Raw genomic sequence first — 14160 nt, 5'->3', positions numbered from 1 at the left:
CAATAGTATTTTCAACTGCAGTATTTTTACAGCGTGTAACTGGAGAGTTTTCAGGAGACGCCCAGTGGAATAGCCCTTCCGCGTATGACGTCATATGTGGTCAAGGTTTCAGAGCACAAAAATAAACTAACGGAAGCGGACTTTCAAAATAAAAAATAATAAAACTAAGTGAATCTGTGTGATTTATTTAACGCATTCCTGTATTTTATTATATGAATTCAACTTGCCTGTGTTCACAGCTTCTTTAGACGTCACTAAAGTGTCGTCACTAAAGGTGTCGTTTTATAGGTTTGTTTGCCCTAGAGCTACTGCGGTGCTTTAATTGTGAAGCGCCACAGCGGAAGTGCCGTCCTCGCGCTCCCTACCTTGACGCAGCGGGGCTCAGGTCGGTCCGCGAGCTGACGGCAAGAACCGGGATCGAACCTACTCCTGTGACGTCACCATGGCTGCTCAGGTAAGACCATCGCCTGCACGCGTACCTATCTGCGGTGACCTCTGACCCCGCGGCTGGCTCCAATCAGCGCGCTGAACCGAACCAGATTCGGGGAGCAACAGAACGGCGGGGACACACCTGAGACACGGCAGGTGTCAGCAGACAGGTGCAGCGAGCGGCACGAGGAGAGGAGGGGGACACAGGGGAGACACGGGGGAGACAAGGGGGGAGGGAAGAGCGGCAGGCACGGCTTGTACAGCCGTGGGGAGAACTGCCAACATCCAGTTGGGAAAATAGGAACGCACAGGCTGTTGCTGCGCATGTGCGGGAACACCAGCCCACGTTTAAAAGTTGTCGGAGAAGCTCAGAGGAGGGTCAAAAGTCACAGACCTGCTGCTGAGGAGAGATCGATGAGAGTTATTGATCCCTGCGATGATCAGTGAGGTCTGCAGGCGATATATCAGAAACTTTAGATTGTGAGGACGAACTCAGAGATTGTCAGTGTGAGGAGGTCTCCTGTTTCCCACAGCACAGTCCTCTGACACCAGTGGCGGTCCTAGCCTGTTTGGCGCCCCGGGCGAACACTCCCTCTGGCGCCCCCCCACATACACAAAAAACATATTAAGGATTATACATTACGATAAAACTGTTGTCGAAACATACTGAATTTTGCCAGAGAAACACACATATGAAGAGAGAGAGAGAGTATGCATTGTATGCAAACGGCTACCAAACAGTCATCATAATTCGTCATACAATGAGAACAGGACAAATCAACAATTGACAATTAATATTAAAACCTGTAACATAATGTACTGTTTGGAGTTTAGTATTTTTACCATTTCTTCTTGGAGCAACTGTAATCCACATAATTTCCTTAGGGATTAATAAAGTATTCTGATTCTGATTGTTTCAGGATGACCTGCCATTATCCAATCACACATCTGCTTACCTGCATCTGTTGCTCGTTTCGCCTCCTCTTCTTTTTTATTTTTTCTAAACTGAGCTCCTGATGGCTTTGAACTTTTCTTGTCCACCTTACATTGGTTTTAATTTTGCACTCCGGTATGAACACAAATCCCCCATATCGAGGATCACCACAACATGATCTAACAGACCTACACCTTAGTTCACAGATTCACTTTGTCTAAGGTTTATTTCTGAGATTTCGCACAATCCAGGATTCAAATCATGAATACATAATTTACAACATTATGAATGAAATGTGCTCTATTTGGAAGTAGCAGGTCTTCCTCCCCTTTCGACGGGTTGTGTGTGAGACTTTAAATCATCAAACTGTAAATTATAAATTTTAAATTGTTATTGATCCCTTTACCCCGAGTCCTAAAGTGTATATTTATTGTCTTACTCTTCTTATATTTATTGTTTGTTTACTTGCACTGCTGTAACTGGAGCCTCGTCGTCTCGTCTCTCTATATACTGGACTGTATGTAGCGGAGATGACAATAAAGTTTACTTTGACTTCAGCAGCGAGCAGGTGCACCGAGGGCTCGCGCTCACTTTTCGCGTATAGAATTTTGAAAAAACATCGGTGCAAATTATAAGTCTGTATCATGATGTCTGGTGTTTTCGTGTTTGTTGTTTTGTTTTTATTTTGTTTTATTGCGAGTTGGTTATTAGATGCTGCTCCAGCCAGCCAGTGAATCCCCCGCTGCGTCGCGCCGCCCTCTCCTCTCTGCGCCGCAAGCAGCAGGCGCACCTCGCTAACGGAGGGCGCCCTTACTCCCAGCAAATGGGCGATAGAAAACCGATCGGTCCCTGTACCATTCCCAATATGCGCTGGCTGATGTCGGGGCAGCACGAGTACGAGCAATTTTTTTATTTTTTATTTTTTGCTGATGCCCGTGATGCCGTCCCGGGCAACCGCCCGTGTCGCCCGTATCTAAAACCGCTACTGTCTGACAGTCAGAGAACTCATCGCTTATTGATTTATTTAAAATAACGCTGGCATGCCTGGGTGTGAGATATCAGCTGTGCTGCAGACGGAGAGCTGAAGCTCATAAAGACCTCAGATTGTTTTTAAACTTGACTCTAAGCGCTTCATGATATGAATGTACCTGCCCATCACCCAAACACCTGGATGTTGTCCACGCTTCAGGTTTATTACTGGCTGTGGAAATCACGTGGCTCACTGTTCTCTGCGTGTTGCTGCGGATGTTCCCATTGGCTGGTACTTGTCTATGAAGCCCTGCTTGGCCTGCTTTCCTCTTACCTTCGTGTTTATATGTGTAACAACCAACACGGCCTTCGCATTCACAGCATCATCCAAATGATCGCCCTGGGAATCGGACAAAATCAGGATTTCAAATGTGCTGCTGGTGTTTCCAGGAATAATCAAATTGACACATCTGTACTTGTTTGTACTTGATGTCTCGTTACCTGTTGTGTCTGTTGCACCTTTGCTGGTGTGGTGGGAATGAGAGCCTGGATGAATAAATCAATCAGACATCTCATGTTTACTCTGATGGTTTCACTGAAGGACGGCGTCCTGATCGGGGATCAGTGATGCGAGGGATGAAACCATGGTAACAGTTTAACAATGAGGGAGACGTGGTGACAGGTCTGCAGCCTCCACCATCACGCTTGGGGCAGAGACTGAGCTGTGGGCGTGGGTGGTGCTGCAGGAAGTGATGGTGTGTTGGAGTGAAACAGACCTGAGGGTGATGGGGACCGTCGTTGTCCTCAGGTGGGGGCGTGGCAATGGAAAACTCACATGATCATTTCTACTGTAAGTAGAAAGAAGTTGTAATATAACAATCACAATTACTCTAATCAGTGATAGAGTTTGTGACAGTCTCCACAGAGTAAACTTTTATATGACTGACTTGCAACGACGTAGCGCTCCTGCATCAGCGTTAGTCCTGAACTCAAATATAACTTCAAATTATTTTGTGACTGTTCGGCTCTGCAGACGTGTTTGTCAATGCGACAAGCAGAAATCATATTTGTGTTCATGAATAAACGTGTGGAGGCAGGAGACGACGTTTCATCGCTGCACATGGAAATGTCTCTGTGTGAGCTTCTCTGGAAAGAAAAACCCAGAAAGCCTGGAAGTTCCTGATATGTGGATGTCAGGAAGTACTGTGGTCCAACAGGAAGTCAGGTTCGAGAGTTTGTAGTTTCACTGACATCCAGACGTTTCCTCTGAGCCCAAACCAGAGCTGGTTCCTCTGACTGCCCCTAAACTTTAGTTTGTACCAGTCTGAGCTCTGTGCGTGTGTGTGCGTGTGTGTGTGCGCGCACGCGTGCGTGTGTTTGTGTGTGTGTGTGTGTGTGCATGCTTGTGTGCATGCTTGTGTGCATGTGTGTTTGTGCGTGTGTGTTTGTGTGTGTGTGCGTGTGTGTGCATGTGTGTGTGCGCTCTCCAGGCTCTGGTTCTGTACGACTTCACAGCGGAGCCAGGAAACAACGAGCTGTCGGTGAGAGAGGGGGAGACCATCACTGTGACAGACCAGGTAAACACAGGTGTTTACACTGCACACACTGCAAAGGAAACACGGCTCCACCCCCTCACGTGTCCCTGTTCTTCAGACTGTGGGTGGAGGCTGGATCCAGGCCCAGAACTCCAGCGGACAAACCGGCCTTGTACCTGAGGGATATTTACAGGTGAGCGCTGTGACATTATTTCATGTCGTGTCAACACAAAGAGGCACAGATCAGCGAATTTCACCTTCATCAGTGTCACACACTCTGTCCAACACTTACCTTTGAGTTTAGTTTTTATTATTATTTGACTGTTTGTTTGAATTCAGCTCAGTTTCAGTGAGATTCCAGAACAGAGGCCAGAAAATCAGTATTTCAGTGAAAACAAGCAGCTGACTCACAGGCTGATAGACGTCCAAACATCAATAAATACGTCCATCAGGGCTTCATTGGGCAAACTGCAATCATTTATTTTACCAAACCGACAGAGACTAAAACCGAGGATATTTCATCTTTATTTGATTTCAAGTTCACAAAGGCACAAACACTTCACAGAGATACTGAAAATCACAGCACAGAGTGATAAACCCACCATGGAGACCACTGGACCACACAGTGTAACCTCTGCAGCGCTCTAGAATAACTTTTTGCCACGGTTGCACTGGTGTGCCTGACTTTTTTTCTTAGGCGCACCAGCACAAAAGTTAGGCGCACCCAAATTTTTCAACCGCATCACTTAACACCGCAGTTTTACATGTGCACTTTTTTGGGGGCGGAAATTGCTGTCCATACAGACAATATTGATTTGTAAACGATTAACTAACAATCTTGTCAACACAAAGTTCTTTATTTGGAGCACAGTTCTACCAGAAAGATAAGTTAGTGCTTGTTAGAAAAAGTGCTTGTGCTTGAAGTGCTTCGGCACTCTTTGGTAATATTGTAGGCAATGTTAAACCTAATCATCACATCGGCTCCTCTGACGACCTGTTTGCTGCTGCCTGCTGCTGAAAGGCAGTGGGGAGAGGGGACACTTGGGCAGTGCATTTATTGCAGCATATAATGTGTTTTCTGGATACACTGTGTGCTTTTTCAGCGTTCAAAGATTGATGGCTCCATTTCAGAGCACTGGCTATGAATTTCAGACGGATCAGGCCTTAACAAAACATGTATCAATAGTTCTTTTCATCTTTTCTTATTCAATTCAATTCAGTTTTATTTATATAGCACCAAATCACAACAACAGTCGCCTCAAGGCGCTTTATATTGTACAGTAGATCGTACAATTATAGATACAGAGAAAAACCCAACAATCATATGAGCAAGCACTTTGGCGACAGTGGGAAGGAAAAACTCCCTTTTAACAGGAAGAAACCTCCGGCAGAACAAGGCTCAGGGAGGGGTGGGGCCATCTGCTGCGACGAGTTGGGGTGAGAGAAGGAAGACAGGATAAAGACATGCTGTGGAAGAGAGACAGAGGTTAATAACAGATATGATTCAGTGCAGAGAGGTCTGTTAATACATAGTGAGTGAGAAAGGTGACTTGAAAGGAAAAACTCAGTGCATCATGGGAATCCCCGGCAGCCTACATCTATTGCAGCATAACTAAGGGAGGATCCAGGGTCACCTGGTCCAGCCCTAACTATATGCTTTAGCAAAGAGGAAAGTTTGAAGCCTAATCTTAAAAGTAGAGACAGTGTCTGTCTCCTGAATCCAAACTGGAAGCTGGTTCCACAGAAGAGGGGCCTGAAAACTGAAGGCTCTCCCTCCCATTCTACTTTTAAATACTCTAGGAACAACAAGTAGGCCTGCAGAGCGAGAGCGAAGTGCTCTAATAGGGTGATATGGTACTACAAGGTCATTAAGATAGTAAGAATCTGGTTAGATACCATATTTCTAAGATCAGTATTGAACAGCAGAAATTAAGCTTTCTTGTCCAAGGTCATTTAAGTTCAAAAAAAAAAAAAAGAGTGGCCGACAGCGCTGTAAACAACGGTAGACTGGTGGGCAATAAGTGAATGAATAATGCAGAAAGGAGAGACTTTTAGATGGGAAACTGTACTTAAAGTACAGACAGAGAGAGAGAGCTGTGCATGAAGTGTGACTTTATCGTGGTGGAAGCAAAACAGCAAACGTAAGAGGGAATTAATGATGACATTTATCAAATGTGAAGCATAGTTTGGATCTTCTTTTGCTGCTGGTTCAGCGAATTTTGGTTAGAGAGAGACAAAACCTGCACCTCAGAATCTAGCTCAAAAAAGATGTAAACACAAAGCACGGACCCGCCGACACATCAGAGTCAGTGAGCTGTCGGCTTTCAGCTCCAGAATACATTTATATTTCAATCAGGATTTAATTAATCGATACCGCTTTATTCAAGCTACTCACCTCTCTGTCCGTCTGCACTTTCAAACCCCTGACTATCTCTGATTGGTTCAGACCACGATAGGGGCATAATGCGTGTCTGTTGTTGACCACACGGAGATCTTCAGAGTTGCCGAGGCTTTTTTTTGTTCGTACTCGAACAGTTGGTCAAACTGGTGTGACCCAAGATTTTTTTTAGTCGCACAATTGAAAAATGTGGTTGCATTTGCGACCATATTGGTAGCACCCTGCTCTGATGGCTACAGTAAAGTCTGTATCGTCTGCAGGAACATCTGTTTGTTAAAGATGTTGTCATGTTTCAGATCAGAAACACTGGTGGTGTTGGAGGAGGCGGCGACCTGAGCTCGGGGGGCGGGGCTTTTGTCAGTCACACACAGGGATGGGACAGTCGAGGATACAATCCCACACAGCACGGTAACATACGCTTGTTTCAGCTCATTTTCAAGTATAGTGTGTTACTGTGAGGAAAAAGGTTTTACATCAGGAATGTCGAGCAGTGTCCCTATCAGCTGTTCAGGATGATGACGGCGAGTGGGACGACGAATGGGATGACCAGTCGGTGAGCAGTTACCATGACAACAACCAACCGGAAGGGGAGGCCGGAGCCTCAGGACGAAGCGCCCATGGACCCAGTGTTAAGATCTCCCTCAATAAGTACATATGTTTCTGAAATATGCAAATATAACAGACGACTCACAGTAGAGCTAAAAGTAGAGTCCAGTAGATGTCGGTCCATAGAGCAAAGTAAACACTGGTAGGAGTCATTAGATGTCAGTCACAGTGGTTAGCAGTTGGTAGATTCCTGTAGAAGACAGTAGAGCTTACTAAACATCAGTTGAGTTCAGTAGATGTCAGTAGATGTCAGTAGTGATGGTAAACCCTAGTAGATTTCAGTGGAAGGGAGTGAATGTTGGTAGTTGTTAGATATTATTAAAAATTAATGGAAGCAGATGTCAGTGGAAGTTGGCAGAATTTGGTAGATGTCAGTAGAAATCAGTAGAAATGAGTAGATGTCAGTATAATTCGGTAGATGTCAGTAGAAATCAGTAGAAACGAGTAGAAGACAGTGATGCCTTCTTGTCTTTAGGTTCTCGTTCTCCAAAGGTCCGAGTCCAGAAGTCTTTATGTTAGCCCGACCTCCGGCTGACAGCAGAGAGAGGCTTCCTGTCTACGTGAGTCCAACATTTTTCTCTTGGTTAATGATGTGTGGTGTTGATTGCTCTGATTGGCTCTTGGTCCTCGTCCGATCAGATGGGAGAAGTAGGTCCCGTCTGGCTGTACCCGACGTCTCCTCTGGACTGTGTGATTGCTGATCCAAAGAAAGAGTCCAAAATGTACGGACTGAAGAGCTTCATCGAGTACCAGATAACACCCAATGTGAGCTTAGTAGCACTTTTTTTTAAAACTTGCTTTTGGTTGATTTTTATTTTTAGGTTTTAGCTTCTGTGAAGCACTTTGTGATTTTTATCTTGAAAGGTGCTATATAAATAAAATTTTACTTACTTACTTTACTTACTCTGTAGTACTTAGTAGTACTTGCAGTATCACTGGGTATCAATCTCTGACTTCTCCCTCTTCCTCCAGACAACCAACAGCCCTGTCAATCATCGCTACAAGCACTTTGATTGGCTGTATGAGCGTCTGCTGGAGAAGTTTGGGTCCATACTGCCCATCCCCTCACTGCCTGACAAACAGGTGACAGGTGAGCCATCGCCATAGCTACCCTGTATGACCCAGCAAACACCTTTGACCTTACCAGTCTCACCCGTGCTTGTAGGCAGGTTTGATGATGACTTCATTAGGATGAGGATGGAGGGTCTGCAGGCCTGGATGACTCGGATGTGTCGGCACCCCATCGTCTCTCAGAGTGAAGTCTTTCAGCTCTTCCTCACCCACAGAGATGAGAAGGTAGGTGAAGCTCCACCTCCTGCTTTACATCTTTCAGGTACTCAATGATGGGTTTTAGTGTGCTCTGTAATGTCTGTCCTCTTACCATTGCTGGTATGGATTCCAAAATAAAAAATAAAAAAAATAAATAAAGTGTGCGTATGTATGTACATATATGTACTTGTGTGTGTAGATATATATGTATGTATATGTATGTGTGTTTGTTACTTGTAGTTATTACTACCTGTTACCTGTGGTAATGCAATTTATAATTTATATATTCTGTATTCAGTTATGAAGGCTCTAATTGTTGGTTGCGAGCTGCCGCTTAGATGCTTGTATCTGCCCGGGGCTGTTGATGGGTCTGTATGCAATGATGGGCGTAGCTGCGGGAAGTTTATTGTTTTTTTTGTTGATGAGTGAGTATAGGGGTGGGATTTAATAAGTTTTCTTCGTCCCACTCCTTTTTCAGGCAATTTTTGTTTTTTGTTTTGTGTATTTTATGTTCAATATAGGTATTTGTTGTGCCTGAAAATGAATAAATAAATGAATGAATGAATGAAAACCTGAGAACCTGCTGTCTAAGCCTCTGGGATGTACTTTTTGTTTACTCACAAACAAATGAAAGACTACAAACACAAACCAGAAGGCTTCAGGTACAGAACAGACCCCACCCATAGGTTATAAATGTTTGTATGGTCTTTTATGGAGATTATGTTTGAGCCAGTCAGGTGTGATGATATCTGATGCTGCTTGCTGATTGGCTAAGGCTGTTTGTTGTTGTTTCAGGAGTGGAAGGCGGGGAAGAGGAAGGCAGAGAAAGACGAGACGGTGGGTCCAATGATGTTCAGTTTGGTTGAACCTGAAGCTGCAGAGCTCGATGTCATCCAGGTGTAAGTCACTCAGTCTGCTCGTAAAGGCCTATACCCTGGGTTTGGTCTGTCAGGCTACCTCTGATTGGTTCGCTCATTAGGGTCGTCTAACTTGTGTCTGTCAAATGTCACATGACCAGTCATCAGGCGTCAATCCCTTTTTTAGCTGTAGCTCACTGGGAGTGCCACAGGGCGGTGTACTGGGCCCATTACTGTTCCTTATTATAAATGTACTTTCACTGTTCTTCCATCAAACAGCAGCTCAGTTTCACATGTTTTTACCTGTGGCTTTTTACCTTTGTGTGACCTCTGAGTGTGTGTGCAGTGAACAGAGGTGTGAACACTACAGCCGCTTTACAAAGTCCATGGATGACGGCATCAGAGAGCTGCTGAACGTCGGGCACGCGCACTGGAAACGCTGCACCGGACGTCAGTGCATACATTTAAAGTTATTCCGTGTACATGTACACAGAATACTTACAGCTGTGATTGGGTGGTAATGTGTTCATCTGTTTTTAACCAGCGCTTCCTAAAGAGTATGAGCGCATCGGCCAAGCCTTCAGAAACCTGTCAACTGTATTCATCACCAGCAAATATCCAGGTGAGCGAGGGAGGAGTGTGGGGGTGGAGGGTGGAGGAGGGAGGATGGAAGATAGAAGGATAGAAGGAGGGAGGAGGGTAGGATAGAAGGAGGGAGGATGGAAGGAGGGAGGAGGGTAGGATAGAAGGAGGGAGGATGGAAGGAGGCAGGAGGGGAGGATGGAAGGAGGATGAAAGGAGGGAGGGAGGAAGGAAGGAGGGAATGATGGAAGGAGGGAGGATAGAGGGATAGGAAGAAGAGTGGAAGGATGGAGGAAGCATGGAAGGAAGGAGGAAGGAACGAGTGAGGAAGGATGAAAGGAAGGAGGATGGAAGGATAGAAGTAGGTAGGAATGAAGGATTGACGGTGGAAGGACTGAGGAAGGATAGAAAGATAGAAAGAGGGAGGATGGAAGTATAGAAGAAAGGAGGGAGGAAGAGAGGAAGGATGAAAGGAAGGAGGATGGAAGGATAGAAGTAGGTAGGAAAGAAGGAGGGAGGGTGGAAGGACTGAGGAAGGATGGAAAGATAGAAAGAGGGAGGATGGAAGTATAGAAGAAAGGAGGGAGGAAGAGAGGGAGGATGGAAGGAGGGAGGGTGGATGGAAGGAGGGAGGGTGGATGGAAGGAGGGAGGAAGGATGGAAAGATAATCACAATGCAGGGACTCCAGCAACACTTAAACAGGAACAACTTTATTGACTAACCAACGGTTTTGTTTACATTCTCGGAGGACTTGAAGCTCTCCCGCGGTGCATTCAGGGACTCTGAGCTCAGTGTGTTCTTTCTGAACCATTTTCCTTAAAGCTGGTTTCCATTGTGAAATACGTAAATATCCAGTAAACATCTATTATGTGGTATAAGTACAGACTTTTAAGTGTCTGCGATGCAGGCGAGGCGACGTTGACCGACGCTCTGACGGCTGCTGGAAAAACCTACGAGGAGATTGCTGAGGTCGTCGCCCAGCAGGTAAAAACACACACACCTATGTATAAATACACAGTATACTGTGTTTTCTCAGTCTTACAATAATATTTGTTTATTCTCTTACTGCATTCTTTGTTGTGTTGATGTTTCCAGCCTCAGAAGGACCTCCACTTCCTGTTGGAGACTAACAGCGAGTACAAAGGGTTGCTGGCATGTTTTCCAGACATCATCGCTGTACACAAGGTACAGCAGAACTACTGTGTGTAGTGACTATACTACACACAGTACTGCTACACATAACTGCAGGTGCACACAGAGAATGTCTGAAAACATGAGACAATAAAACAGACTGAAGCTGGAAACTGAGGCTTTTATTTTTGAGGTTTTTATTCAATCGCTGTCAGAGCAACATTAATTGGGGAATGGGAGGGGCTCCAGATGTGCTGAGGAGGGCGTGGTCTCACCTGTGTGTGTGTGTGTGTTTGTGTTTCAGGCTGCTGCAGATAAAGTGAAGGAAGGTGATCGTTTGGTTTCTGCAGGAAAAATGAACAACAGCGACAGGAAGTGCATGAACCAGCGGCTCAGCTGCATGAGCTACGCCCTGCAGGGTAACAGCACACACAGACACACACACACACACACACCACCCAAAAATCCCAGCAAACCCAAAGGTCAAAGTAATCTCTTTGATAAAGTTATCAGCCCCTGGTGAAATTTAAAGCTGTCATGCTTTTAGCAGAGCGATGGATTTTCTGCGCAGTGTTTCTGAACATGCTTGTTTTATTTAAAAAGCATAAATCTGTTTACAAACAATGACAGAATAATTTCAGAGAGACAAACATGACCACAGTCAGTTTGTCCTCCTGAAGAACTGAGCTTGTCATTGACTCACAGCTTGGACCTGCTGTGCAATGACCTGTGTTCACTCTGTAACACTCAAAGATGTTAAATTAAGACCAAACCAAGGAATTTCTCCAGTTTACAGTTGGTATAAACACATCTGTGAGGGTTTGATCTGAGAAAGCAGCGTCCCAAATCCAAAGACACTTTATAAATCACTTCAGACCTGAGGAGAAGAGTGAAAGTTATCACAGTGTCTCCAAGTGTGGACAACAGGAGTGAGGAGAAACTCAGAGAGAACCACGACGATCCTGCTGAGGAACATGCTGCAGGAGACCAGAATGGGCGTTACCACCACCCACTCAGAGCCCCAACTTTAATCTTTGGCCTGAGCCGAAGACCAAGATCCCCATCAGGACACATCACATCTGGAGGAGCTTCAGAAGAAGGAGAAGGGGCCGCGGTCACTCAGGAGACAGAGACACACAGCTGACCTTTAGCATCACAGGATCATTCAGGGACTTCATGCAACCCTTCAAAATAAAACTGTCTTGCTCTGTCTGACAGCAGAGTAGACGGTCACATGTACAAACCCTGTGAGGGTGTTTCCTGCTCAGCTCGTCTCGTCAGACACTCAGCTTTAGTCACCTGCTGCCTTTTCATGATGTCATCGCGTTACCTCATCACCGGCCATAGTTTCAGCTGTTTCTGTTTCACATGTAAAAAAAAAAAAAAAGGTAAATGTCATTTGTATAGTGCTTTATTCAGTCCCTAAGGACCCCAAAGCGCTTTACACTACATTCAGTCATCCACCTATCCACACACAGGTGATGGCAAGCTACATTGTAGCCACAGCCGCCCTGGGGCGCACTGACAGAGGCGAGGCTGCCGGACACAGGCGCTACCGGGCCCTCTGACCACCAGCAGTAGGCAAACATAGGGTTAGTATCTTGCCCAAGGATATTTGACATGCAGCCAGGAGGCAGCCTGGGATCGAACCACCGACCTTCTGATTAGTGGCTGACCTGCTGTGCCACCTGAGCTGCAGCCACCACCTACATACCACATGTGTATGAAGAGATGATAATGTTGGGTTCATGTCAATTCCACCAAAATAAAAATCCAAGAACGACTGATCTAAGAACTAAATAATAAAGTAAATAAAATGATACCACAATAGTATAAAGTTAATGTTTGTATGTGTAATAAATAAAAAAATGTCCAAGGGTAACTCGCCGCTGTCTGCTCTCCTCCAGCTGAGATGAACCATTTCCATAGCAACCGTATCTACGACTACAACCGAGTGATGCAGCTTTACCTGGAGCAGCAGGTCACCTTCTACCAGCAGGTGAGCGCCAGGCGGGAGGCGGGGTGGGCGGAGTCTGGTTGCGTGTTTAGGTCTGTGATGTCGTCTCCTATCTGCTCTCTGATTGGTCAGATCGCAGATAAGCTGAGAGAAGCTCTGAGCCAGTTCACCACGCTGTGAGGACGCCGCCGCCACCATGTGATGTCACATGTGACATCACAGCCTGAGTCACTGTTAACAAAATAAAAGCCTCATAATCTTTATAGTGTAAATGTTGATATGATAATGATTAATGATGAGTTTCCTTCTTTTTCTGCTTTATTTAAAAACTTTTTAACAGTTGATTTTACACGTTTAATAAAACTTTCTACGCCTCCACCTGGCTCTACCTCATCTTTATTGATATTATCAGTAGCAATTATTTTACTGTGACAGTGCAGAAAACTTGTTTAAATGTGTGCGGGATAAGCTGCTCAGTTTCCATCGAAACTGTAAAACAGGGAAGGTTTTTTTCAGCTGCAGATCTGTTCAGGCTGAACATCATGATTATTGACCCTGACTCAGGAAGCTGCAGGAACACTGGCTATATCTCAGTTCAGGGTCTGCAGCCTTAGAGTACGCAGCCTTAACAGTCCACAAGGGCCGCGTACTCAAAGACCGCTAAGGCCAGAAGTGCGAGGCTTGTAAAATTGGAAGTTATTTATATTTCCTATCACCTTATACCTTCACTCAAAGACCAGTATCTGTGACAGTGTATATATAGATGTATTATATATGAGAGACAAATATTGTTCTTTTAATATGTTGGCATTACTAAATTTGGCTCAATGCTTACATACATGTGTATGCCTCTGTCAGTGCGCCTCAGGGCAGCTGTGGCTACAATGTAGCTGCCATCGCCAGTGTGTGAATGTGTGTGTGAATGGGTGAATGACTGAATGTAGTGTGAAGCGCTTTGGGGTCCTTAGGGACTAGAAAAGCGCTATACAAATGCAGGCCATTTACCATTTTATGTGTAAAAAGAAAATGTACGAGCTGTGATAACTGTGTCTGATAGAATGAAGAGTAGACTGATATATGAAATATTCCTTTATTGGGTGAGAAAATCAGACCATGTCATAACTGCTTTAAGTCATACAGAATAGACATCAGAGCCTTAAACAGGCTGACTTCTGCTTAAAGTTCCCGGAGGTACTTGATTCAGTCCACAGGATCGGACAACGACGTGAGTCCTCTTCTGTGCCATTGCCCAGTGCCTTAATCTTGCAATTTACCATGAGACACTTTCGAGTCATCACCTGAAAGGCGTTGAAGGGATCTGACTACCTGAAGACAAGGAAGCTCCATTTCGAAGAAGATCTCTCTCCTGAGAACCGAGAGAGATGCAACCACTTATGGCCACAGGTGGAGAAAGCACATAAGGAGGGGGAAATTGTCTACTTCGTCGGAGCCCGTGCTTTCGTGAACAGAAAAGAAATTCACTGAAATCCCT

The 14160-nt window shown here is 45.1% G+C and overlaps 1 protein-coding gene across 2 annotated transcripts; it reads left to right on the top strand.

Moving 5' to 3' along the window:
- Window positions 1-336: 336 nt before the first annotated feature.
- LOC309689524 (sorting nexin-9-like) lies at window positions 337-13046 on the top strand. 2 transcript variants are annotated; one of them, XM_082506041.1, is made up of 17 exons: window positions 337-454; window positions 3823-3909; window positions 3986-4060; window positions 6562-6673; window positions 6757-6913; window positions 7347-7431; window positions 7511-7636; window positions 7844-7961; window positions 8037-8167; window positions 8936-9039; window positions 9344-9447; window positions 9542-9619; window positions 10488-10564; window positions 10676-10765; window positions 11016-11130; window positions 12619-12710; window positions 12801-13046. In XM_082506041.1, the coding sequence occupies exons 1-17, from the start codon at window positions 443-445 to the stop codon at window positions 12846-12848; spliced, it is 1611 nt and encodes a 536-aa protein (XP_082362167.1). In that variant the 5' UTR covers window positions 337-442; the 3' UTR covers window positions 12849-13046. The 2 variants fall into 2 exon arrangements, with proteins under 2 accessions (XP_082362167.1, XP_082362168.1); XM_082506042.1 differs by having other exon boundaries at window positions 338-454; window positions 6769-6913.
- Window positions 13047-14160: the final 1114 nt, after the last annotated feature.

Source organism: Aulonocara stuartgranti (assembly GCF_965226115.1).
Source record: "Aulonocara stuartgranti genome assembly, chromosome: 15".
Classification (NCBI taxonomy): Eukaryota; Metazoa; Chordata; class Actinopteri; order Cichliformes; family Cichlidae; genus Aulonocara; species Aulonocara stuartgranti.
This window is presented reverse-complemented; position numbering and strand designations above follow the sequence as displayed.